The sequence below is a fragment of the Sturnus vulgaris genome, chromosome 3 (assembly GCF_052056855.1).
Source record: "Sturnus vulgaris isolate bStuVul1 chromosome 3, bStuVul1.hap1, whole genome shotgun sequence".
Classification (NCBI taxonomy): domain Eukaryota; kingdom Metazoa; phylum Chordata; class Aves; order Passeriformes; family Sturnidae; genus Sturnus; species Sturnus vulgaris.
Genome location: NC_142245.1, coordinates 113,486,726 through 113,513,434, shown reverse-complemented (window position 1 = coordinate 113,513,434; position 26,709 = coordinate 113,486,726). Strand labels below are relative to the sequence as shown.

The 26,709-nt window shown below is 38.0% G+C and overlaps 1 protein-coding gene across 3 annotated transcripts in view; it reads right to left on the bottom strand.

Annotated features, from left to right (window-relative positions):
* The window catches only part of ELP3 (elongator acetyltransferase complex subunit 3), a 98,448-nt gene that overhangs the window by 45,005 nt on the left and 26,734 nt on the right, over positions 1-26,709 (bottom strand). For all 3 annotated transcript variants that reach the window (XM_088162597.1, XM_088162599.1, XM_088162598.1), the window contains exons 8-9: positions 15,452-15,613; positions 11,736-11,862 (exon numbers count right to left, since the gene is read on the bottom strand). In XM_088162597.1, coding sequence (XP_088018723.1) covers positions 11,736-11,862; positions 15,452-15,613 — 289 coding nt within the window. The remainder of the gene's footprint in view (positions 1-11,735; positions 11,863-15,451; positions 15,614-26,709) is intronic.

The following is a 26,709-nucleotide window of genomic DNA, read 5'->3' as shown; positions in this document are numbered from 1 at the left end:
CCATCCATCTCTTTGTTGTACAAAACCCCATCACAGTTTAAAAAAAAGATGTACTATTACAATGAAAAATAAAAATAAAAATAATTTTTAATAGAAGTCACTAAAGCACTCACCACCCTAAAACTAACCTTATAAAACAAACAGTCCTGTCTAGGTAGACCAATAAAAAAATAAACTAAATACTCTAAAATAATTAGTAAAAAAGCAATTACAAATAACACATCAAACCAACAAATGGTCCCTAAAATTCTCCAGTGTTTCTTATCCACAAAAAAACCCTTCAAACAAGATTACTCCACAATCTGATAAAAATCAACTGGGTCATTGAAACAATAAAACCATTTCAACTTTGATCAGGAGGATCAAAACAACCTCATGCTCTCCCCCCTACCCACCCTCAAAATGCTCACAGCAAAATCATTCTGCTTTTTTAAATTCAAATAAAATAAAAAATACAAACCCACACACAAAACCCACCTCAAAAATCTGATTTGGCCTCGTGGTTTCTCCACTCTGATGGAGATTTCCACTAAAATATGTGTTTATTGAGTGATTTTCCTTTTGCATCAATGCCTGGGAAATTTGCACTCTCTATCCCTTTATTCCTTTATTTTTGGCTGCCTGTTCCCAACCATATGGTCATTATTGACTTCAGCAGCAAGGGGCCTCAATGAAAAAAAAAAAAATAGAAAACAACTTATGAATGATAAAAAAAAAAAAAGAAAAGAAAACTTCTGGCTTTTTCTGGTGTAAAAAAACCCCGGAGGAGAGAGTGGCTGAATGAACCTGGACAACCCACGGGGTATGGGGGCTGCAAAATGCAAAAAAAATCATCCCTCGACCCTTTGGAGTGTGAAAAAGGATCTCAACTGCTCCCAGTTTTACTGAGCAGAGGATTTTTGTGAATGGGAAAATGCTGGCAGGCCGTGATTGGCCTCATCACAGCTCTGATGGTTCCTGCACTGCAGGAAAACGCCTGGGAGGGGGGAAAAAAAATTCCTGATTTTTAGGGACAAAGGAGCAATCCTAGAGGAGAATAAAGGCAGCTTTTCCCACACTGCCCTGGGGTTTTTCACGTGGTTGGAATTGTGGAATGGTTTGGGTGGGAAGGGATTTTAAAGATGATCCCAATTCCAACCCCAAGCCCTGCTCCAGCCTGGCCTTGGACACTCCCGGGGATGCAGGAGCAGCCACGGCTTCTCTGGGAATTCCTACATTGGGAATATTGAGAATCCTTCCTCAAATTTCCCCTTTTCCCATCTGAAGCCATTCCCTGGTTCCTGTCCCAAATCCCCAATCCCAAATCCTAAATCCTAAATCCCAAATCCTAAATCCCAAATCTCAAATCCCCAATCCCAAATCCCAAATCCCAAATCCCCAAATCCTAAATCCCAAATCCCCAAATCCCAAATCCCCAAATCCCCAAATCCCCAAATCCCAAATCCCTAAATCCTAAATCCCAAATCCCCAATCCCAGCTCTCCTGGAGCCCCTTTATGCTCTGGAAGCTGCTCCAAGGATTCCCTGGATCCTCCCACCCTCCATTCCCAGCCCCGTTCCCTCCAAAACATCCCAAAATTTTAAATATAAAAAAAAAAAAAAAAAAAAAAATCTCCCTGCTACCAAAACCCCAGCTGAGTTTCCCAGCTGAGGCAGGAATATTTCCCGAGATTCCAAGGAATGATGGAGCATTGCACAACCAAAAAAAAATTATAAAAAAATAAAAAAATATTAAAAAAAAAGGAAAAAACCCCCAGCATTTTCACACATAAAACCACCTGCAAATCACAGCTTTTCAGTGAGATAAGTTTAGAAGGAGCTGAAAGGAAAATCGTTTACCCCACTAAACACTCCGGAGCTATATTTAAAAAAAAAAAAAAAAAAAAAAGGAAACTGTCTTCCCAGAGGAGCAAAAAAAAAAAAAAAAATCAATGCAGATCAGCACTTTAACTGACTTTTATTACAGTTATTAAAAGCCTATGATAGAGGGGCAATATTTCAGTTTCATTATGAATTTCATCTCCCTGAGAAAAAAAAAAAAACCAGATCCCTCAGGAAAAGCGAGCCCTTATTTACAGCTGGGAATATTTGAAGTTTTGAGGTAACTCGGGAAAAAAAGGATGCTCAGATCATTTCACTCACTGATTATTTCACCCTCATTTTTCCCTCAGATTATTCCCACTCTGATTATTTCACCCCAATTTTCCCCTCAGATTATTCCACACTCATTTTCCCCTCAAATTATTTCACCTTCAGATGATCTCACCCTTATTTTCCCCAGATTATTTCACCCTCAAATCATTTCCCCTCTGATTATTTCACCCCAATTTTTCCCTCAGATCATTTCATCCTCATTTTCCTCTCAGATTATTTCACCCTCTGATTATTTCACCCTCATTTTTCCCTCAGATTATTCCACACTCATTTTCCCCTCAAATTATTTCACCTTCAGATTATTTCACCCTCAAATCATTTCCCCTCAGATTATTTCCCCTCTGATTATTTCACCCCAATTTTTCCCCTCTTGATCATTTCATCCTCATTTTTTCCTCAGATTATTTCACCCTCAGATCATCTCATCCTCATTTTCCCTTTATATGATCCTCATATTTATTCACCCTCATTTTCCCCAGATTATTTCACCCTCAAATCATTTTCCCCTCAGATTATTTCACCCCAATTTTTCCCCTCAGATAATTTTATCCTCATTTTTTCCTCAGATTATTCCCACTCTGATCATTTCACCCTCATTTTTCCCTCAGATTATTCCACACTCATTTTCCCCTCAAATTATTTCACCTTCAGATTATCTCACCCTCATTTCCCCCAGATTATTTCACCCTCAAATCATTTCCCCTCTGATTATTTCCCCTCTGATTATTTCACCCTCATTTTCCCCTTGGATTATTTTCCCCCTCATTTTAATTTATTTTTTATTTCACCTTTATTTCCCCCAGATTATTTCACCTTTTGATTATTTCTCCATCATTTTCTCCCAGGATTTTTTCCCCCTCTCATTTTTCACCCCTCAGATTATTTAATCCTAATTTTCCCCCCTCTGATTATTTCACTTTCAAATCATTTCCCTCTCATTTTCCTCTCAGATTATTTCACCTTCAGATTATTTCATTCTCATTTTCTCCTGGGATCATTTCCCCATTTTCCCTCCCATTATTTCAGATTATTTCCCCATTTTTCCTCACATTATTTCAGATTATTTCCTATTTTTCCCTCCCATTATTTCAGATTTTTTCCCTCATTTCCCCTAACATTATTCAGATTATTTCCTATTTTTCCCCCACATTATTTCAGATTATTTCCCCATTTTCCCTCCCATTATTTCAGATTTTTTCCTCATTTTCCCTCCCATTATTTCAGATTATTTCCCCATTTTCCCTCACATTATTTCAGATTATTTCCTCATTTCCCCTCACATTATTTCAGATTTTTTCCTCATTTTCCCTCCCATTATTTCAGATTATTTCCTATTTTTCCCTCACATTATTTCAGATTATTTCCTCATTTCCCCTCACATTATTTCAGATTATTTCCTCATTTTCCCTCCCATTATTTCAGATTATTTCCTCATTTTCCCTCATATTTTTCCCTTATTTCCCCTCACATTATTTCAGATTATTTCCCCATTTTCCCTCCCATTATTTCAGATTATTTCCTATTTTTCCCTCCCATTATTTCATATTTTTCCCCATTTTCCCTCACATTATTTCAGATTATTTCCTTATTTTCCCTCCCATTATTTCAGATTATTTCCCCATTTCCCCTCACATTATTTCAGATTATTTCCCCATTTCCCCTCACATTATTTCAGATTATTTCCCCATTTCCCCTCACATTATTTCAGATTATTTCCTCACATTATTTCAGATTTTTTCCTCATTTTCCCTCATATGTTTTCCTCATTTCCCCTCCCATTATTTCAGATTTTTCCCTTATTTCCCCTCCCATTATTTCAGATTATTTCCCCATTTTCCCTCCCATTATTTCAAATTATTTCCTATTTTTCCCTCACATTATTTCAGATTTTTTCCCCATTTCCCCTCACTTTATTTCAGATTATTTCCCCATTTCCCCTCACATTATTTCAAATTATTTCCTATTTTTCCCCACATTATTTCATATTTTTTCCCCATTTCCCCTCACATTATTTCAGATTATTTCCTCACATTATCTCAGATTATTTTTCCCCATTTTTCCTCCCATTATTTCAGATTATTTCCTATTTTTCCCCCACATTATTTCATATTTTTTCCCCATTTTTCCTCCCATTATTTCAGATTATTTCCTCACATTATTTCATATTTTTTCCTCATTTCCCCTCACATTATTTCCTCATTTTCCCCCACATTATTTCAGATTTTTTCCCCATTTTCCCCCACATTATTCAGATTATTTTCCTCATTTTCCCTCACATTATTTCAGATTATTTCCTCACATTATTTCAGATTATTTCCCCATTTCCCCTCACATTATTTCAGATTATTTCCCCATTTTTCCTCCCATTATTTCAGATTATTTCCTATTTTTCCCCCACATTATTTCATATTTTTTCCCCATTTTCCCTCCCATTATTTCGGATTATTTCCCCATTTTCCCTCCCATTATTTCGGATTATTTCCCCATTTTTCCTCCCATTATTTCAGATTATTTCCCCATTTTCCCTCCCATTATTTCAGATTATTTCCCCATTTCCCCTCACATTATTTCAAATTATTTCCTATTTTTCCCCCACATTATTTCAGATTATTTCCCCATTTCCCCTCACATTATTTCAGATTATTTCCTCATTTTCCCTCATATTTTTTCCTCATTTCCCTTCACATTATTTCAGATTATTTCCCCATTTTCCCTCCCATTATTTCAGATTATTTCCTATTTTTCCCCCACATTATTTCAGATTTTTTCCTCATTTTTCCTCCCATTATTTCGGATTATTTCCCCATTTTCCCTCCCATTATTTCGGATTATTTCCCCATTTTCCCTCCCATTATTTCGGATTATTTCCCCATTTTCCCTCCCATTATTTCATATTTTTCCCCATTTTCCCTCCCATTATTTCAGATTTTTTCCCCATTTTTCCTCCCATTATTTCAGATTATTTCCTATTTTTCCCCACATTATTTCAAATTATTTCCCCATTTTTCCTCACATTATTTCATATTTTTTCCTCATTTTTCCTCACATTATTTTGGATTATTTCCTCATTTCCCCTCCCATTATTTCAAATTATTTCCTATTTTTCCCCCACATTATTTCATATTTTTTCCCCATTTCCCCTCACATTATTTCAGATTATTTCCTCATTTTCCCTCCCATTATTTCAGATTATTTCCTATTTTTCCCCCCACATTATTTCAGATTATTTCCCCATTTCCCCTCACATTATCTTGGATTTTTTCCTCATTTCCCCTCACATTATTTCAGATTATTTCCTCACATTTATTTCAGATTATTTCCTCATTTTCCCTCATATGTTTTCCTCATTTCCCCTCACATTATTTCAGATTATTTCCTATTTTTCCCCTCACATTATTTCAGATTATTTCCTATTTTTCCCCTCACATTATTTCATATTTTTTCCCCATTTTCCCTCCCATTATTTCAGATTTTTTCCCCATTTTCCCTCACATTATTTCAGATTATTTCCTCATTTCCCCTCATATTTTTTCCTCATTTCCCTTCACATTATTTCGGATTATTTCCTCATTTTCCCTCACATTATTTCAGATTATTTCCCCATTTCCCCTCACATTATTTCAGATTATTTCCCCATTTTTCCTCACATTATTTCAGATTATTTCCTCATTTTCCCTCCCATTATTTCATATTTTTTCCCCATTTTCCCTCACATTATTTCAGATTATTTCCCCATTTTTCCTCCCATTATTTCAGATTATTTCCTATTTTTCCCCCACATTATTTCAGATTATTTCCCCATTTTTCCTCCCATTATTTCAGATTTTTTCCTCATTTTTCCTCCCATTATTTCATATTTTTTCCTCCTGCACCAGGCACTAAAATTAGCTCCGTTTGTGGGAAATTGCTTATTTTGCAATTCCTCCAGAAAAAAAAAAAAATAAAAAAATAAAAAAAATTTTAAAAATCCCATTTTGACACGTGACTAAGAGAAGGAATTTTCATGCTGAACTCATTCAGTGTTTTATTTAAAAAAGGAATTAAAAATTAAAAAAAATTCTCCTCAGCTCCAAACTAAATCTTCATCCCCAGGAAATGTGGTTTTGGTTTTTTTTGGGGTTTTTTTTTCACCTCATAATTTGATTTATGTCAGATTTTTAGATGGACACGCACACACAGGGAAAAAAACAAAACAAAACAAAACAAAATTTAAAAAATTATTTTAAAATCTCAATCCTCTCCTTCTCTTCCCCAATTTTCCCTTTTTTTTTTTTTTTTTTTCCTGATTTATTTCAGAGGGCTCAGAAAGAAGAAAATCCAAAAAAAAAAAAATAAAATCAAGGCAGGCCCAGAGATATTAATAAAAAATATAAAATAAATTAATATAAAAATAACGATATAATATCTAAATCCACATTAGAAATAACAGATACATGTAATAATAAATATATTAAATAATGGATAATATTCTACAGCATTTTTTGGATTTTTTTTTTTTTTTAGAGCAGCCAAAATTTTGTTCATTTTTATTATTTATTCTATTTTATAATTTTTATTATTGAGGGAGGAATTAACTCCAGCACCCCGGGAATTCTCCAGCCTCCCAAAATTTGGGATTTTTTTGGGGTTTTTTTGGGGTTTTTTTGGAGGGTTTTTATTGCTGTTGTTTTCTTTTGGGTTTTTTGTTTGTTTTTTTTTGGTTTTTGGGGTTTTTTTGGTTATTTTTTTGTTTCTGTTTGGGTTTTTTTGTTCATTTTTGGGGATTTTTGGGGGTTTTTTGGTGATTTTTTTTTTGTTTGGTTTTGGGGTTTTTTGGGGTTTTTTTGTTCATTTTTGGGGGATTTTTGGGGTGTTTTTTGGTGGAGTTTTATTTTTGTTTGCTTTTTGTTTTTTGTTTTTTTGGGGGAGGATTTGGTTATTTTTTTGTTTTGGTTCGGGTTTTTTTGTTCATTTTTTGGGATTTTTGGTGGGGTTTTTTTGTTTTTTTTTTTTTGTTTTTGGGGGGTTTTTTTGTTCATTTTTTGGGATTTTTTGGGGTGTTTTTCGTGGGGTTTTTTTTTGTTTTTTGGTTTTGGGGTTTTTGGGGGGGGAGGTTTTTGTTATTTTTTTGTTCATTTTTTGGGATTTTTGGGGTGTTTTTCGGTGTTTTTTTGTTTGTTTGTTTGTTTTGGGGGGGCGTTTGGTTTTTTTTGTTTTGGGTCTTTTTTTTTCTTTTTTTTTGGATTTTTGGGTTTTTTTGGTGTTTTTTTTTGGTTTGTTTTTTGTTTTTTGGGTTTTTTTTGGGGGGAGAGATTTTTGTTATTTTTTAATTTTGATTTGGCTTTTTTTGTCCATTTTCGGGGTTTTTTTTCTGTTTTTTTTTCTGTTTTTTTTTCTTTTTGCTCGTTTTTTTCGGGAATTTTTTATTTTTTTTATTTTTTATTTTTTTAATTTTATTTTTTTTTGTTTCTCCAACCCCAAATTTCTGCTTGGCAAATCCTCCCAATCTTTCTCCCCCCTTTCTCCGGAGCCTCCTCCTCGTCCCTGTCCCGTTCCGTTTATTTTGATTTTTTTTTTTTTAAAGTGTTTGTGTCCATTCCCCCTGAATCTTTTTTTTTTTCCCTGAGTGTGGAATGGGGTGGAGAAAACCTGGAGTAGGAAGGAAAATCCTCTGAGGTTTTTTAAAAAAAAAAATAATAATAATAAAAGAGGGAGGAGGTAAGGGAAGAGGGAAAAAAAAAAAAAAACAACAAAAAAAGGGCACCAAAAATTAAAAAAAAAAAAAAAAAATTGAAGCTGGGATCAGAGAGAAAAAGGGAATTGAAATTTCACAGTGCAGGTTGGGAAAAGCCACTTGGTGTGGAAAAAATCATGGAATTGGGAGAATCCCAGAATTATTTGGGTTGGGAAGGAGCTAAAATCCCGAGAAACTTCGCCCAGCTTTGCTCCAGCCTGGCCTGGGACACAGAACACACAGCCCCTCCGGGCAAAAATAAAATAAAATAAAATAAAATATAAAATAAAATAAAATATAAAATAAAATAAAATGAAATAAAATAAAAAATAAAATAAAATATAAAATAAAATAAAATAAAATGTAAAATAAAATAAAACAAAATAAAATAAAATATAAAATAAAATAAAATATAAAATAAAATAAAATAAAATAAAATAAAATAAAATATAAAATAAAATAAAATAAAAAATAAAATAAAATAAAATGAAATAAAATAAAATATAAAATAAAATGAAATAAAATAAAATATAAAATAAAATAAAATAAAATAAAAAATAAAATAAAAAACAAAATAAAATAATTAAATTAAAATAAAATAAAATATAAAAAATAAAATAAAATATAAAACAAAATAAAATGAAATAAAATAAAACAAAATAAAATAAAACAAAATATAAAATAAAATATAAAATAAAATATAAAATAAAATAAAATAAAATTAAATTAAAATAAAATAGAAAATAAAATAAAATTAAATTAAAATAAAATATAAAACAAAATAAAATAAAAAATAAAATAAAATAAAAATTAAAATAAAATAAAATAAAATATTAAATTAAATTAAATTAAATATAAAATAAAATATAAAATAAAATAAAATATAAAATAAAAAACAAAATAAAATAAATTAAAATAAAATAAAATATAAAATAAAATAAAATAAAATATAAAATAAAATAAAATAAAATAAAATATAGAATAAAATATAAAATAAAATAAAATAAAATATAAAACAAAACAAAACAAAACAAAATAAAATAAAAACAAAAATACGGACGACACCTTGGTCCCTCATTTATCACAATATTTGCATTTTTAACGAACCGAACGAGCTGACCCCCCCCAGAGATGGGGCCGGGCAGGGCTGTGGGGACAATCGGTGGGGCCGGCAGGGACACGGGGATGGCTGGGATCACCTGGCCCAGGTGAGGAAAGCACCGTCAGCTTTTATTCCCTTCCCCGGGGAAATTCCTGGATTTATTTCCCAGCCGGGAGGGGCTGAGGGTGCTCAGAATTCCCGAATTTCTGCTGAGCTGGGAATGGAGGGAGGGAGGGAGGGAGGGGACACTCGGGGGGAAATGAAATCGGTTTTGTCCCAAAATTTACCTGGAATTCCATGGGAATCTTTGGGTTTGGTGTCCCCAAAAAAGTGGAAGGATTGGAAGGTTGGGAATGTTCACCTGGAGAAGGGAGGAGGCTCCAGGAGAGCTGGGATTTGGGATTTGGGATTTGGGATTTGGGATTTGGGATTTGGGATTTGGGATTTGGAAAAACAGGAGCCAGGGAATGGCTTCAAATGGGAAAGGGGAAGAATTCCCAAAGGCTGGAATTCCCAAAGAATCCCTGGGAATATTCAGGGAAAAATTGGAAAATCCTGGGAATGTGGGATTGGAATGGGATGGGATTGAAAATCCATGGATCCCATCCCAAAAAAATCCGGGATTCTGGGATCCAGGACGCTCAGGATCCATCCCTGAGGGATTTTTATGGAATTCAGGGATGGAAAAGGGAAGGGAGACCCTTCCTGGAGTCCTGAATTCCCAAAATTCCTTCCCAGAGAGGAGCTGGGATGGGGATGGATCCAATGCCAGAGCTGGGAATGGAGGGAATTCCCTGGGAAAAGGGAAAATGGGATTTGGGAAGGAATTCCCAGAAAATCCCTGGGAGCATCCAAGGAAAGTTTGGATCACCCTGGGATTGCAGAAATTGTCCCTGGAATGGGATTGAAGTAAATATTTAACATTTACACAGCCCAACACGTCCATAAGTTGTTGGGTTTTTTTTGTTTTTTTTGTTTTTTTTTTTAATTTTTTATCAACTCAAAATGAAGATTTAAAATTTTAAAGGCTGGAAAAGAGGGATTGAACTCTCCAGCAGCTGAATGAAAGAATTTTAGGAATTTATCTGGATATTCCTGGTTTGTTCACCAGGGAAATAAAGCAGGAAATTCGGTTTGGTGTTTTATTCTCTGGTGTTTAAAAGGATTTTTTTTTTTAATTAATTATAAAGCATTTAAATGAGGATGAGAAAAGGGTAAAGATTCTTTTTATTTCTCTTCTTTTCCCCATCCTCAACTCCTCTCCCCTCTTTTATTTTCATTCCTCCTCTCCCAATTCCAAAATTTTCACCTCCTGCCTCTCCAATCCCTGGGAAAATTCTCATTAATGCACACGGATGGCAAAATTCTTTAACCACTCATCACCCACAAAGCAGCAAAGGATAATTATTATTAATTATTATTAATTATTATTATTAAATTCATCACAAAAATTTGCATTAATTCCTCCCACCTCACAAATATCTCAGATTTTGGGCTCCTCTATGTTTCAACTTGCCCAGGGTTGACCCTTCCCTCTTTTTTTTTTTTTTTTTTTTTTTTTTTTGGGGTCATTATTCTCATTTTTCCACCACAAATTCCAGCCCAATCCCACAGAATTCCACGAGGTTTTGGAGGAAAGATTCAAAGTTTTGCCGGGTTCTGCATCACAAAAAAATTCCATGGAAAAATTCAGTGTCGTGTCCACACTCTACTGGAGCAGAGAATGGTAAAAAAAAAAAAAAAAAATAAAAAAAAAAAAATTAAAAAAAAAAAAAATTAAAAATAATCCAGGGGCAGAATCTGGAGCAGGAATTTGGATTTTTGTGCTTCCAACCTCTCACCTTGACCCAGAACCAAAACATTTTATTTTGGAAAATTTCCAGGAATTCTGCACAAAATCCCTCAAGGAAAGTTCCCTTCCTGCCCTTGCACAGCTGCATTTTCCAGTTGTTTTTTGGTTTTTTTTGTTTTTTTTTTTTTTCCAGATGTGCCTTTTTTTTGCTTTCTGCCCCTATTTTTAATCACTTTATTTCATTACATTGCTATTTTTTAAATTTTATTTTTAGTGCCAGACAGAACCAGGCTCAGCCTCTCCCCCTGGGATTCCTCTGCCACGATTCCAATTTCTGCACCATCCCAAACCAGAAACATCCAATTTTAAATCAGGAAAAAAAACCCAAAAAAACCCCCAAAAAACCCCTGAAAAATCTACCACAGTCTTTATTCCTCTCATTCCAATTTTCTCCAGGAATAATTTCAGATTTCCTTGAACATTGCTGAGCCAAAATGCTTCATAAAACACAAACATTCTCTCTTTTTAATTTTGCAATTAATTATCTTTCAGAGATGATATTTTTGAGTTTGGAATTGTATCCTGCTCTAAATCCAAGAGGGGAAAAAAGCACCTTGGAATAAAAAGAAATAAATATGGGAAGAGCTGTTTTCCACAGGGACCTGAGTGACTCAGACAGGGATATAATTTTCTGGATGAAGTAATTCAACAAATCTTTTTTTTTTTTTTTTTCACCTTCTTATTAAAAAAAAAAAGCAAAAAAAAAAAACCCAACGAAGAGTTTGAAATGGTTTGTCCTTTACAAAGAAATTTGGTGATTGAATAAAAAAGTTTTTTTGTGGGTAATTTAAAAAATAAATAAATAAATAAATAAAAATTTTAAAAAAAATTTTAAAAAAAGTGGAAATTGCTGGGGGTTTTTTTGGGGGGGGTTTTTTGGATTTTTTGGAATTTTTTTTTTGAAGGAATACTCACATAAAACTGCTCCATGTCCCTCTCCAGCCCCATGTTGGGCAAGTCTGGCATCATGTGGGCCACCACCTTAAAGCCAGCATCCTTGGCCAGGTGAAAAGATTCACAAACAGCCTTGACAGTGTGACCCCTGGGGGGGAAAAAAAAAATAAAAGAATAAACCAGGAATTTCAAAAGAAAAAAATAAAATAAAATAAAATAAAAAAAAAACCCAGCAGGAAAAGGGAAATGGGAAAAAGGGAAAAAAGAACCAAACTTGAAAGTCAGCCCAAAATTCCTTCTGGAATTCCAGGAGGATTCCAAGTCCCAAAAAAACCCAAAAAAGAACCCCAAAAATTTTAAAATTCTGGAGAAAATTCATTTTTCCTTCCAGCTCCATCAGGAGATTCCCAGCACAGAACAATTTTCCCAATAAAATCCTGACCCCTTCCCACATTCCTGGGGCATTTCCCAAATCCTGGAATTCCTGGCACCCACACGAGCTTTGCAGGTGATTTCTTTTTTTTCTCTCTCTCCTTCAAATCCCTCTGGATTTAAAATAAAAAATAATAAAAAAAATAAAAAAAAAATCCAAGTCCCTTTGGGCATCCCCGTGTTCATTTATCCTGAATTCTGACCCTCACAGAAACCAAACCAGCTGCTGCTTCCCATTTTTTTTTTTTTTAATTTATTTTTATTTTTATTTTCATTTTTTTTTTTATTTTTAAGGATCTCTTTTCCTCCCTCTCTGCCACAGGATTGAACCCCTCCATGCAGCTTTAAACTCAAGTTTTATTTCTTTTTTTTTTTTTTTTAAATTTTTTTATTTTATTTTCAGGAGCATTACAGTGTTTTTCTGAGACTTTTCAAGGACAGCATCACTCAAAGACCTTGAGTAGCCCGAGGGGAGTCAATGGGAGCTTTTGCTTCATAAATAAAAATTATTTTCTTATTAGAAGTGGAATTTGGAGCTGCATCAATAATTTGATTATTTGATGCCTCAGCTCTGCTCTTGAATATTTTTTCTGCCTCACAGCCACTGCAAGCACTCAGAAACCCTCATTAATGACTTATGGAACATAATAGAAAAGTAATTTTCAAAACAGTTTACCCTAATTGGTTGGAATCTGACATTTTGCTACCAGCAAAAAAAAAAAATATTAAAAAGTTTCTCAGCCCAAAACACAACCCCCACACGAAGCAGGAAAGCAAAATGAGGTCGTTCTGACAGAGGGGGAAAAAAAAAACAAAAAAAAAACAAAAAAAACCTTGAATCGGTTTTATTTTTTTATTTTTTTAATTTTTCTCCAAGTGGATTTCAAGGCACTGCTCCAAAAACTGGGAGAAGTTGAGGAACCTTTTAGGAAGAGCCTTTAAAAATCAAATTTGAGGTGGGGGAACAAAAAAAAAAAAAATTAAAAAAAAAAGGGGATTTAAAGGGTTGATGAGGAATTAATTGTTAAATTGAGAGTTGTAATAATTCAGATTTTTTCCCTCTGGAATGCTCTGGCAATCCACCTCGAATTTTTTGGATTTTTTGGATTTTTTGGGGGGATTTTCTTGGGTTTTGGGACCATTGGCAGATCCAAATTCCTTTGGGATTCCTCCTTGGGAATCCCTGAGAAGAAAATGCCCAAAGTTTTCGGTTTTGCTTGGATTTTTTTTTTGAGGTGGGAATTAATAAAAATGTGCTTTGCCCACCCAGCCAGAATTTCTCTGCCATTACCTTTGATTATTTTTTATTAAACATCCCTGGGAGGTGACAGGAACGTGGAATTGGAAGGAACAGCTTGAGAGAATGGGAGGAGTGGGGAAAAAAAAAAAAAAATTAAAAAATTTAAAAAAATAAAAATCTCAGAATTCTCAGGTTTGAAATAAAGAAATAAATAAATAAACAGAGATTGGTTTGGTTTTACCACATTTTTCCTACAGAACAAAAGAGTTTTTTGGGTTTAAAAATGATGAGGAATGAATGATATTTGTGTCCCAAAAATGCACCTGGAGGAGGAGGGGGAAAAAAAGGTGGAAAAAGCCCCCCAAAAATTCCAGAGTGTTGTAAATTTGTGATTTCTGCGGCACAGGAAGTGCAGGCTCTGCCTGGGCATCGTTGTTCCTCCCAAAATTGATTTTATTTTAGGGAAAGAGGTGCTCAACACAGGGAAAGGACGAAAATATTTTAAAATAAAGAGGTGGGTACTAGAGGAGAGGAATGGATACATTAAAATAATAATGGATACGTTAAAACAAAGGGAATAAAAATGAATATATTTAAAAAAAATAAAAAAGTGGCATAAAAAGGAAAGAACAGATAAAAAAAGAGATGGAAAATTCAGGGGGGAAAAAAATTCCACATAAAAAACCCCAAAAGTGCAATACAAGGAAAGGATCAGAGTCCCAACCAAAACATCCCAATTCCATTTTCTCCTGCTGAGGAATTGGATCCAAAAAATTCCATTTTGCCACCAAATGGCACAAAAGGAGCCAGGAACCCACTGGGGTTTGTTTGTTCATTTCCACGAGGAAATCCATGAAATGTTTCCAAATTCCCTGGGGGAAGGGAACTGGACAAGGAAAGTGGAGCTGGAGGATTCCAGAAAAATCCAGAGAAATTTGGGATCTTCAAAGGAGCTCCAGGAAAGAGCTGGGATTTGGGAAAACAGGAGCCAGGGAATGGAAAATGGGAACTTGGGGTGGGATTTGGGAAGGAATTCCTGGCTGGGCTGGAATTCCCAGAGAATCCCTGGATCCCTGGCAGTGTCCAAGGGTGGGTTTGGATCACCCTGGGATCGTGGGATTGGAATGGGATGGGATTGAAGGTCCATGGATCCCATCCCAAACCATTCCGGGATTCTGGGATCCAGGACACTCAGGATCCATCCCTGAGGGATTTTTATGGAATTCAGGGATGGAAAAGGGAAGGGAGACCCTTCCTGGAGTCCTGAATTCCCAAAATTCCTTCCCAGAGAGGAGCTGGGATGGGGATGGATCCAATGCCAGGCTGGGAATGTGCAGCTGGATCAGGGAAGGATCCAGGGAATCCTTGGAGTCTTTTCCAGAGAGGAAAAATGAGCTGGGGAAGGACTTGGGACAGGGAATGGAGAGCCAGGAGCCAGGGAATGGGGAAAGGGGAGCTTGGGGTGGGATTTGGGAAGGAATTCCTGGCTGGGCTGGGATTCCCAGAGAATCCCTGGATCCCTGGGAAGGTCCCAGGAAAGGCTGGAGCAGTCTGGGATCATGGGAGGTGTTGGGGTTGGAATGGGATGGGATTGAAGGGTCCCTTCCCACCCAAAGCAGGCTGGAATTCCAGGATCCCATGGGATGGGAAAGCAGCAGAGAAGATGGAACCCCAGGGTGCAGGAATTGCTTTTCCAGCAACTTGGATCCTACAGATTGGGATAGGGGAAAAATTCCCATGGGAAGGGTTGGAATGGGAGGAGCTTTAAGGTCCCTGAAGGAAGGGAGGGAAGAATTCCCCAACCTGAGCTTTTCCCAGCACAGGGATGAAACACTGGAGGGAAAAGTGGGAAAAACTCCTCTCCAAATTTCAAGAAAAATCTGAAAAGGGAGATCTCAGGAAAGAATTCCTGGCTGGGCTGGAATTCCCAGAGAAGCCGTGGCTTCCCCTGAACCCCTGGAAACATCCAAGGCAAGGACAGGACTGGGGAGTGGAAACAGCAGAGATTTGAGATTCCTCCCGTCCAAACCAAATGAAATTCCCAGGAATTGTGACCCTCCCTGACCTGTTGGTGTCCCTGGCCACGTCCTCGTAGACGCTCTGGACGCCGATTTCCAGGCGGGTGCAGCCGTAGGAGAGCATGGAGCTGAGGTGCTGCCTCAGGCAATAATCGGGCCGGGTCTCGATGGTGATCCCCACACACTTGGTCAGGCTCCTCTCCGAGTACCTGCAGCAAAAAAAATAAAATAAAATTAAAATAAAATAAAATAAAATAGGCCAGAGGTGGTTAAAATCGCCCTGGGTTGTTGGGTTGGTGGCGGAGTCGACGGGGTGATATCACCAGGAGTGACAGCATGGAAAAGGAGAGGAGCAGATGTGGATCATCCCTTTGGATCAGAGAAGGAATCACATCAGGAAAAGGAGAGGAGCAGATGTGGATCATCCCTTTGGATCAGACAAGGAATCACATCAGGAAAAGGAGAGGAGCAGATGTGGATCATCCCTTTGGATCAGACAAGGAATCACATCAGGAAAAGGAGAGGAGCAGATGTGGATCATCTCTGGATCAGACAAGGAGTCACATGGAAAAGGAGAGGAGGAGATGTGGATCATCCCTTTGGATCAGAGAAGGAGTGACACCATGGAAAATGAGAGCAGGAGACGTGGTTTCATCTCTCTGGATCAGACACAAGGAGTCACATGGAAAAGGAGAGGAGGAGATGTCAAAGAGATGATGATCACCTCTGGATCAGACAAGGAGACACATCATGGAAAAGGACAGGAGGAGATGTGGATCATCCCTTTGGATCAGACAAGGAACCACAGCATGGAAAAGGAGAGCAGGAGATGTGGATCATCTCTCTGGATCAGACACAAGGAGTCACATGGAAAAGGAGAGGAGGAGATGTGGTTTCATCCCTTTGGAGATCAGACAAGGAATCGGAGCATGGAAAAGGAGAGGAGGAGATGTGGATCATCCCTTTGGAGATCAGAGAAGGAATCACAGCGTGGAAAAGGAGAGCAGGAGACGTGGTTTCATCTCTGGATCAGACAAGGAATCACATTATGGAAAAGGAAAGCAGGAGATGTGGATCATCTCTTTGGATCAGAGAAGGAGTGACACCATGGAAAATGAGAGCAGGAGATGTGGTTTCATCTCTTTGGATCAGACAAGGAATCACATCAGGAAAATGAGAGGAGCAGATTTGGTTCATCCCTTTGGATCAGAGAACAAATGACAGCATGGAAAAGGAGAGCAGGAGATGTGGTTCAGTCTCTTTGGAGATCAGACAAGGAGTCACATCAAGGAAAAGGAGAGGAGGAGATGTGGATCATCCCTTTGGAGATCAGAGAAGGAATCACAGCGTGGAAAAGGAGAGCAGGAGACGTGGTTTCATCTCTGGATCAGACAAGGAATCACATCAGGAAAAGGAGAGCAGGAGATGTGGATCACTTCTTTGGAGATCAGACAAGGAATCACATTATGGAAGAGGAGGAGATTTGGTTCATCCCTTTGGATCAGACAAGGAATCACATCAAGGAAAAGGAGAGGAGGAGATGTGGATCATCTCTGCAGAGATCAGACAAGGAACCACAGCATGGAAGAGGAGAGGAGGAGATGTGGTTTAATCTCTTTGGAGATCAGACAAGGAATCACATCAAGGAAAAGGAGAGGAGCAGATTTGGTTCATCCCTTTGGATCAGAGAAGGAATCACATTATGGAAAAGGATAGGAGCAGATTTGGTTCATCCCTTTGGAGATCACACAAGGAATCACAGCATGGAAAAGGAGAGGAGCAGATTTGGCTCATCCCTTTGGATCAGAGAAGGAATCACATTATGGAAAAGGAGAGGAGCAGATTTGGCTCATCCCTTTGGAGATCAGACAGGTGAGATGCTGAAGGGATTGTTTGTCACAATGAAACCTCTGCATTTATCAGAGCTTGGCCTCAACTCGGGCCACCTTTAGCCCAGCCCTGCTCTTGGGCAGATGTGGAGGGGTGACTGAATTGTGTCTCTCATTCTTCACATTCCCCACCCTGACTGAAGGCACAGGAGAAAAGAAGATAAACACAAATGTGTGGTGATCCTGTTCGGGTTCTTTATTGATTCTTACCTTTAGTACAGCGATTTCTACAGCAATTTTCACAGAATGGAAAGGTTGGAAGTGACCTTCAGGATCACTGACTCCAACCATGGCACTCAGTGTCACATCCAGGCTTTTTTAAACACACCCAGGGATGGTGACTCCATCACCTCCCTGGGCAGACCATTCCAGTATTTTATTATTCTTTCATTAAAAAAACTTTTTATTAATATCCAACCTGTGTTTCCCTAGGAGCAGCTTAAGGCTGTGTGCTCTGCTTCTGTCAGTGCTGCCTGGACAAAGAGCCCGACCCCACCTGACCAAAATCACCTTTCAGGGAGTTGTAGAGAGTGATAAAATCACCTCTGAATCTCCTTTTCTCCAGGAAAAAAAACAAAATTTTCTGAAAATCCCCAGCTCCCTCACAGGGTTTAACAGCAGACTCCCAAACACTCACTTTGGAAAATGTCATTGACAAAAATTAAGAGAGAAATTGGAGTGAAAGAAAAGGGGGAAAAAAATTCTTCAGATAACTTGGGACAAAGAATATCTGCTCCTATCCACACCTAAAATGAGGATAGAAATACAGAAATGCAGATGGGAGATAAAAATAATTAAATTAAAACACCATTGCTTGCAGAAGAAAGAAATTTTTTTTTGGTGTGTGTCTTTTCTCTGCTCCCAAACTCAAAAGGTTCATTTGGATATTCAACATTTTCTCCTATTTGCAAAAGGAAAAGTTTATTTCATTCAAAAGCTGAACACCAAAGGCAAGGATTTGAATGGTTTAGAAGGCAAACACAAGAAATATCAGAAGTGCACAGGAATGCAAAGCTGCAGTGGATTTCCTGCAGGGAATTGTCACAGAGTGCCTGGAACAGCTGAAGCCTCCCCAGCCTCCTTGGCTCCTCTGGATGTGCTGGAGCCTCTCTCGAGGTCATTTAAAGGCAAAGAGTCCAATTAAAAGCTGAAATCTATTTTATTTATACTTTTATCCCAATGAACAAACACCTGGGACCTGCAGTGCAGCATTTTCCATCCAACCAAAAACTGCCTAAAACCAAGAAGGAACAAGAAGGAAGAACAATTCCACCTTGTCCCATTATTCCAATATTCTAAAACCCCAAATTCCAAACCCTTCACCATGTGAAATTAAACTTTTATTCAAAAAGAATCTCCACATTGTCCCATAACTATTAATGTATTATAAACCCCAAATTCCAAACCCTTCACCATGTGAAATTAAACTTTTATTCAAAAAGAATCTCCACATTGTCCCATAACTATTAATGTATTATAAACCCCAAATTCCAAACCCTTCACCATGTGAAATTAAACTTTTATTCAAAAAGAATCTCCACATTGTTCCATAACTATTAATGTATTATAAACCCCAAATTCCAACTCTTCATCATGTGAAATTAAACTTTTATTCAAAAAGAATCTCCATCCTGTCCCATAACTATTACAGTATTCTAAACCCCAAATTCCAACTCTTCACCATGTGAAATCACACACCTCTATTTAAAATAAACCTGTATCTTGTCCCATAACTATTCCAATATTCTAAAAGCCAAATTCCAACTCTTCATCATGTGAAATTAAACTTTTATTCAAAAAGAATCTCCATCCTGTCCCATAACTATTCCAATATTCTAAACCCCCAAATTCCAAACCTTCACCATGTGAAATTAAACTTTTATTCAAAAAGAATCTCCATCCTGTCCCATAACTATTAATGTATTATAAACCCCAAATTCCAACTCTTCACCATGTGAAATTACACACAATTCTATACAAAAAGAATCTCCATCATGTCCCATACCTATTAAAATATTCTAAACCCAAATTCCAACTCTTCACCATGCAAAATCACACACAATTCTATTCAAAAAGAATCTCCATCTTGTCCCATAACTATTAATGTATTATAAACTCCAAATTCCAACTCTTCATCATGTGAAATTAAACTTTTATTCAAAAAGAATCTCCATCTTGTCCCATAACTATTACAGTATTCTAAACCCCCAAATTCCAAACCTTTCACCATGTGAAATTCCACCTCTATTCAAAAGAATCTCCATCATGTCCCATAACTATTACTGTATTATAAATCCCAAATTCCAATCCCAAATTGCAAAATCACACACCTCTATTTAAAATAAACCTGTATCTTGTCCCATAACTATTCCAATATTCTAAACCCCAAATTCCAAACCTTCACCATGTGAAATTAAACTTTTATTCAAAAAGAATCTCCATCCTGTCCCATACCTATTACTGTGTTATAAATCCCAAATTCCAACTCTTTCACCATGCAAAATCACACACCTCTATTTAAAATAAACCTGTATCTTGTCCCACAACTATTCCAATATTCTAAAAGCCAAATTCCAACTCTTCACCATGTGAAATTAAACTTTTATTCAAAAAGAATCTCCATCCTGTCCCATAACTATTCCAATATTCCAAACCCCAAATTCCAACTCTTCACCATGTAAAATCACACACCTCTATTTAAAATAAACCTGTATCTTGTCCCATAACTATTCCAATATTCTAAAAGCCAAATTCCAACTCTTCACCATGTGAAATCACACACTTTAATTCAAAAAGAACCTCCACATTGTCCCATAACTATTACTGTATTATAAATCCCAAATTCCAACTCTTCACCATGTGAAATTACACACAATTCTATACAAAAAGAATCTCCATCATGTCCCATACCTATTAAAATATTCTAAACCCAAATTCCAACTCTTCACCATGCAAAATCACACACAATTCTATTCAAAAAGAATCTCCATCTTGTCCCATAACTATTAATGTATTATAAACTCCAAATTCCAACTCTTCACCATGTGAAATTAAACTTTTATTCAAAAAGAATCTCCATCATGTCCCATAACTATTACAGTATTCTAAACCCCCAAATTCCAAACCTTCACCATGTGAAATTAAACTTTTATTCAAAAAGAATCTCCATCATGTCCCATAACTATTACTGTGTTATAAACCCCAAATTCCAACTCTTCACCATGTAAAATCACACACCTCTATTTAAAATAAACCTGTATCTTGTCCCATAACTATTCCAATATTCCAAACCCCAAATTCCAACCCTTTCACCATGTGAAATCACATTTTTATTCCACCCACACTCCAGCGTTTCTACCTCCATCACTCAATTTTGGAAGCCTTGTCCAAGGCCTCAAGTCAAAAGCAGAGAAATTCCAAAATTCCCAGGTTTCAGGGTTTCTGCTGTGTCCCAGGTGAGGTTTTTTTTTTGAGGCTGAAAGGTTTGAAATTCCTGGGTGAAACGATGCATCAAAAAACGGGCATTAATGTAATTAATTGGGGTTGTAATTAATAGAGGCTGGGGGTTGTTCTGGGTCACAAAGAGCCGTGGCAGGCTGGAGGGGATGGACAAGGATATCCATGAAAAATCCCAGAAAATGCCTTTTGGGAGCTGGGATGGAATCTAACAAAAGCAAAAATCCATTGTTAAGGCTTTTTTTTCCTCCTTTCGTGCCCTTTTCTCACTGCAGGTCTAACGAAGACTAATTACTCCAGCTGGTAAAAAAAAAACAAAAAAAAAAAAGCAAAAAAGCAAAAAAAAATTCCACTCCTGATGACAAATGGGAAGTCACTGACCTGTGAGAGAGAGAAAAAAAAGAAAAAAAAGGAAAAAACAACAAAAAAAAAAGGAAATAATCGATCCCCACCATGGTCAGCGAGGAGAAAATTCCTTCCCACAGGGGAATGGATTCCCCAGAAGATTTTTAAGATTTTTTTTTTCCTGAACCTTGTAACAAAACTGCAGCCCAGGAGCACAAACTGACAGCAGGAAGAGGGGAAATTTCTTTTAAATTTCTTTTGGAAGTGCAGAGAAAAGCTGGCTAAACCCCAAAGCAGGATATTTCAGGTGATCTCAGTCTTTTTAATGGCCATAAATGATTTTTTTTTTTTTTTTTTTTTTGGGGGGGGTGTTAATAGGAAATTGTGCTGACAAAGGGGACACCTTGAGGAAGTGAGGGATGTTATTCCCATACCTGCACATTCAGATTGAAAGGATGACTGAGTTCAGCTCTTTAGTACAAGTCTGGAAAGATTCATCATCTGGGTTGCTGGAAATTTCTGAATGGAAATAAAGCTCTTAAAGCAGAATGGAACACAATTTCACCACCCCACCCCCAAAAAAAAAAAAAAAAAATCCTTCAAACCTCCAAAAAAAAAAAAAAATTCCCCAAGTGGGCTCAGACTCGTTAAAAAAATATTAATTCCCTTCAAACTGTTCAAATCTATATAAAGGCACAGGTATTTGGGGAATGGGCTGTCAAAAGAAGAGCTGGTTAAAAAAAAAAAAACCAAAACAAAAACCAAAATAACAAAAAAAACTACGTGAAACATTTCCAAATTTGTGGCTCAGTAATCTGACAGCCCAAGAGCAGCAATTGTTTATTATGTCAGGGAAAACAGAGCCAAAGTGTGATTCATTAACAGCAGACTCCCAAACACCCACTTTGGAAGACGTGATTTGCAAAAATTAAAGAGAGGAATTTGGAGTGAAAAGAAAGGTGGGGAGGAAGAAAAAAAAAAAAAAAAATTCTTCTGATAACTTGGGACGAAGAATATCTGCTCCTATCCACACTTAAAAGAGGGTAGAAATAGAGAAATATAAAAAAAAATACAGAGGGGAGATAAAAATAATTAAATCAGCCTCGTCTGCAGATGAAAGAAAAGAGAAATTTGATTTTTTTTTTTTTTTTGGTGTCTTTTCTCCGCTCCCAAACTCAAAAGGTTCATTTGGATATTCAACATTTTCTCCTATTTGCAAAAGGAAAAGTTTATTTCATTCAAAAGCTGAACACCAAAGGCAAGGATTTGAATGGTTTAGAAGGCAAAACACAAGAAATATCAGAAGTGGACAGGAATTAAAAGCTGTAGTGGATTTACATAACCTGCAGGGAATTATCACAGAGTGCCTGGAAAAGCTGAACTGGCTATTATTACCCAGCACAAAGCTGCTTTATACAACTAAATTACATTTGGTATTTCATTAAAAAAATAAAATAAAATAAAATAAAATCGATCTGGCTCTGTTTTATATTCAATTTCCACTTTTTTTCCAGTGGTGAGGGCGAGCTGTGAAACAGAGATTGGAAAGGCAGGGAACACTGGATGAGGGGCATCTCTTAAATATGGATTTACAGCAGGGATTTAAGTTTTTTTTTTTTTTTTTAAATTGTGAGGATCTCTTAGTTTAAAGCAGATCTAAGACAGTCAGAAGAGGGGAAAAAAAAAAACAAAAAAAAAAGGAAAATTGATGTGTGCTTAGGAATAACACCTTCATCAGCGGGAAAAGTTTTTCAATCCCAAAATTCCAGAACGGTTTAAAAATATCATTTCAGACACTTGCAGGGGATGAGGAAGCAAAAAATTCCCTGAAAATTCCATTCCTGAGAGCCTCCCCACCCTCATTTCTTCCCAATATCCCACCCAAATCTCCCTTTTCCCAATGGGAAACCAATCCCCCCCCTTTCCTTTTCCTTCTCCATCTCTCTGGATGAGCCAAAAATCCAACAAAAATCCCTCCAGGAATCTCCTAAATTTGAGGTCGTGCTGCCACTGAGGAATCAAGAGAATCAAACCCAAGGAGTTTTGTCTCCTGCTCATCGACAATTCCCCCAAAAAAATCCCAGGATGGCTCAAGGTTGGAAGGAAAATTGTTCCCATCCCATGTCCTTGCTCTCAGATTGCAATTCTTGCATCATCATCATCATCATCCTTATTCTCAGCTCTCCTCCAGATTTTTTTTTATTTTATTTTTTATTTTTTTGGGGGGGGGATGGGGGTTTTTTGCTACCAAAAAAAGCCTCCGAGCGCCGCAGCCGCGCCGCATCCAGCTGGGACACGATTTGCCTATTCCCATCCAATTTCCCAACTATTTATGCAGTCAGGGGTAATTTGGTTGCTGAATCATACAGAAAGCTCATGATTCTCTGACTTCAACCCGAAATTTTTCTTTTTTTTTTTTTTTTTTTCTTAAATTATTTTTATCTTTTTTTTTTTTTTTTTTTCCCAGAGATTTCGGCGCCGCTCGGAATAGAATCCTGCCCCGTTCCTAGAAAAAAAAACCTGCTTTATTATTTTTATTTTTTTTTCCCCCATCCTGTTGCAGTTTGTAAAGGATTTATCCAGCTGCAGGATGGATGGATGGATGGATGGATGGATGGATGGATGGATGGATGGATGCTGCCAGCCCTGAGAAATGAGGATTTCAACACAATTTTAAACACAAGCCCGGGGGGCAGAAACAGCAGAATCCCATTAGAAACCACTGGGATCAATCACAATCATTTTCTCCTTTGGAAATCCAGGGAATATGGGGTGAAACGTTATCCTGAGCTCTTTTTTGGATGTCAAACATCAGCTCTGGGTCAAATCTGCTGCAGAATTTTAGGGATATTCCACATTTTTACCCCTATCCCCTGGGAGCTCAGCATCCAGGGGATTTATGGTGACAATGGAAACGATGGATTTGCCACCTCTGGATCTTTAAAAACAACAGAGCTCCAGCCACAGCTCCTGCAGGAATGCTGTGGTTACAGCACGAGGGAATTGCCTCTTTCCAAGCAGGAAAAGCTGGGATGTGGAGAGCTTTGAAGGGAGGGGTTTCAGGACACCCCACACAAAAAAAAAGGTGAAGAAATCACTGATTGAACTTTACTAATTGCATAAAGAAAACCCCGAGAGATTCGACCCCGAGCTGAGACTGACCAGGAGTCGTGGAATCCTGGAATGGTTGGGGTGGGATTCCTGGACCTTCAGCCCCATCCCATTCCAATCCAGACACTTCCCACAATCCCAGGGAGCTCCAACCTTTCCTGAAAATTCCCAGGGATCCAGGGATTCTCTGGGAATCCCAGCCCAGCCAGGAATTCCTTCCCAAGATCCCCTTTCCCTGCTATGTTGGGTTTTTTCCTGAAATTCGGAGAGGAGTTTTTCCCTGTGCAAATCCAACTTTTCCCTCCAGTGTTTCATCCCTGTGCTGGGAAAAGCTCAGGTTGGGGAATTCTTCCCTCCCTTCCTTCAGGGACCTTAAAGCTCCTCCCATTCCAACCCTTCCCATGGGAATTTTTCCCCTATCCCAATCTGTAGGATCCAAGTTGCTGGAAAAGCAATTCCTGCACCCTGGGGTTCCATCTTCTCTGCTGCTTTCCCATCCCATGGGATCCTGGAATTCCAGCCTGCTTTGGGTGGGAAGGGACCCTTCAATCCCATCCCATTCCAACCCCAACACCTCCCATGATCCCAGACTGCTCCAGCCTTTCCTGGGACCTTCCCAGGGATCCAGGGATTCTCTGGGAATTCCAGCCCAGCCAGGAATTCCTTCCCAAATCCCACCCCAAGCTCCCTTTCCCCATTCCCTGGCTCCTGGCTCTCCATTCCCTGTCCCAAGTCCTTCCCCAGCTCATTTTTCCTCTCTGGAAAAGACTCCAAGGATTCCCTGGATCCTTCCCTGATCCAGCTGCACATTCCCAGCCTGGCATTGGATCCATCCCCATCCCAACTCCTCTCTGGGATTGGATCCATCCCCATCCCAACTCCTCTCTGGGAAGGAATTTTGGGAATTGGGGACTCCAGGAAGGGTCTCCCTTCCCTTTTCCATCCCTGAATTCCATAAAAATCCCTCAGGGATGAATCCTGAGTGTCCTGGATCCCAGAATCCCGGAATGGTTTGGGATGGGATCCATGGACCTTCAATCCCATCCCATTCCAATCCCACTGTCCCAGGGTGATCCAAACCCACCCTTGGACACTGCCAGGGATCCAGGGATTCTCTGGGAATTCCAGCCCAGCCAGGAATTCCTTCCCAAATCCCACCCCAAGTTCCCATTTTCCATTCCCTGGCTCCTGTTTTTCCCAAATTCCAGCTCTTTCCTGGAGCCCCTCGAGGCTCGGGAAGGGGCTCTGAGGATTCCCTGGATCCTCCTCCATGTGCACATTCCCAGCTCTCCCAGCCTGGCTCCACAGGAGATCAATTTTACCTCCAGAAGCACCAACAAACCCCCTGGAATATTCCCCCTGCCTCCCTGGAACACAGAATTATTTGGTGTTTTTGTACCACGGCACTGCTGAGGATCCCCCCCTCCACCCCCCCCAATCATCCGAGGAATAATCAGGAATCAAGACAAGAGAACAGCACGAGATGAGAGAGGGGCAATTTTAATAATAGGCTGACCACAGAGGTTCATTATGCAAATGAGGCAGCTGCTAAGTCATGCAAATGAAGATCCACAGAAGCCTTAAAAGATTTGTGCAGACAGATTTTGTGAAGTCAGTGATTACAGAACTGTCTGAAACAGGGAGAAATAAAGGTGAGGAAATTAATTTTAATCACTGGCCAACCCTTTGAGTGAATTTGCAGAGAACTCTGCTGCATTACACAGACCTTCAGATCTGAGCCTGCCTCTTAAATAAACTCTTTTTTTTTTTTTTTTTTTTTTTGGTAGATCTAAAAGGCAGCTACTCCTCCAGCAGACACGGGGTCTTGAACACTTTCTCCCCGAGAGAAAAACCAACGCAGCTCTGGCAGGCAACAGCTCCTTTAACAAAGCCTCTCCATTAAACTCTGCTCTCCTGACAAAAGCCTCGTCAGCTGAGAGACCTGAAGATCAAAGACTCAATTATTTACAGCCAGAGAGCCAGGGCAGCTTCCAAAAAATCCTCAGCCAGGATGGGGATGGCTGGGAGCCAGGCAGAGCTGGAGGAACTCAGAGAATTCTGATTCCAGCAGCAAAGCAGGAGAATATCACACCTTGATCCTTCTGGAGAAGCAGAGAACAGGAAAAGACACCAAAAAAAAAAAAAAAGAAAAAAAAAAAGAGCAGGGAGAGGTGCAGGAAACAGCAGAAGCTGCAAGAAGAAAGGGCTTAAAAGTGATCACCAGAAAATGTTGAGGAAAGAAGGATCTAAACCAACTCATCCAACCCCAAAAAATCGCCTTTGGGATATTCCAGCACTGCTCCATCCCTGGAAGTGTCCAAGGCTGGGCTTTACCTGCTCCCTGCTCATGGATGGGCTGGGCTTTAAGGTCCCTTCCTGCCCAAACCATTCCATCAATTTGTGATTCCTGAAGGTGAAGATGGAATAAATGATGTGAGTGTTCGTATTGGTGTTGTTGGTAACGGATTGGATCCCAATTCCCATAAAAAGTGATGCCCCAAACC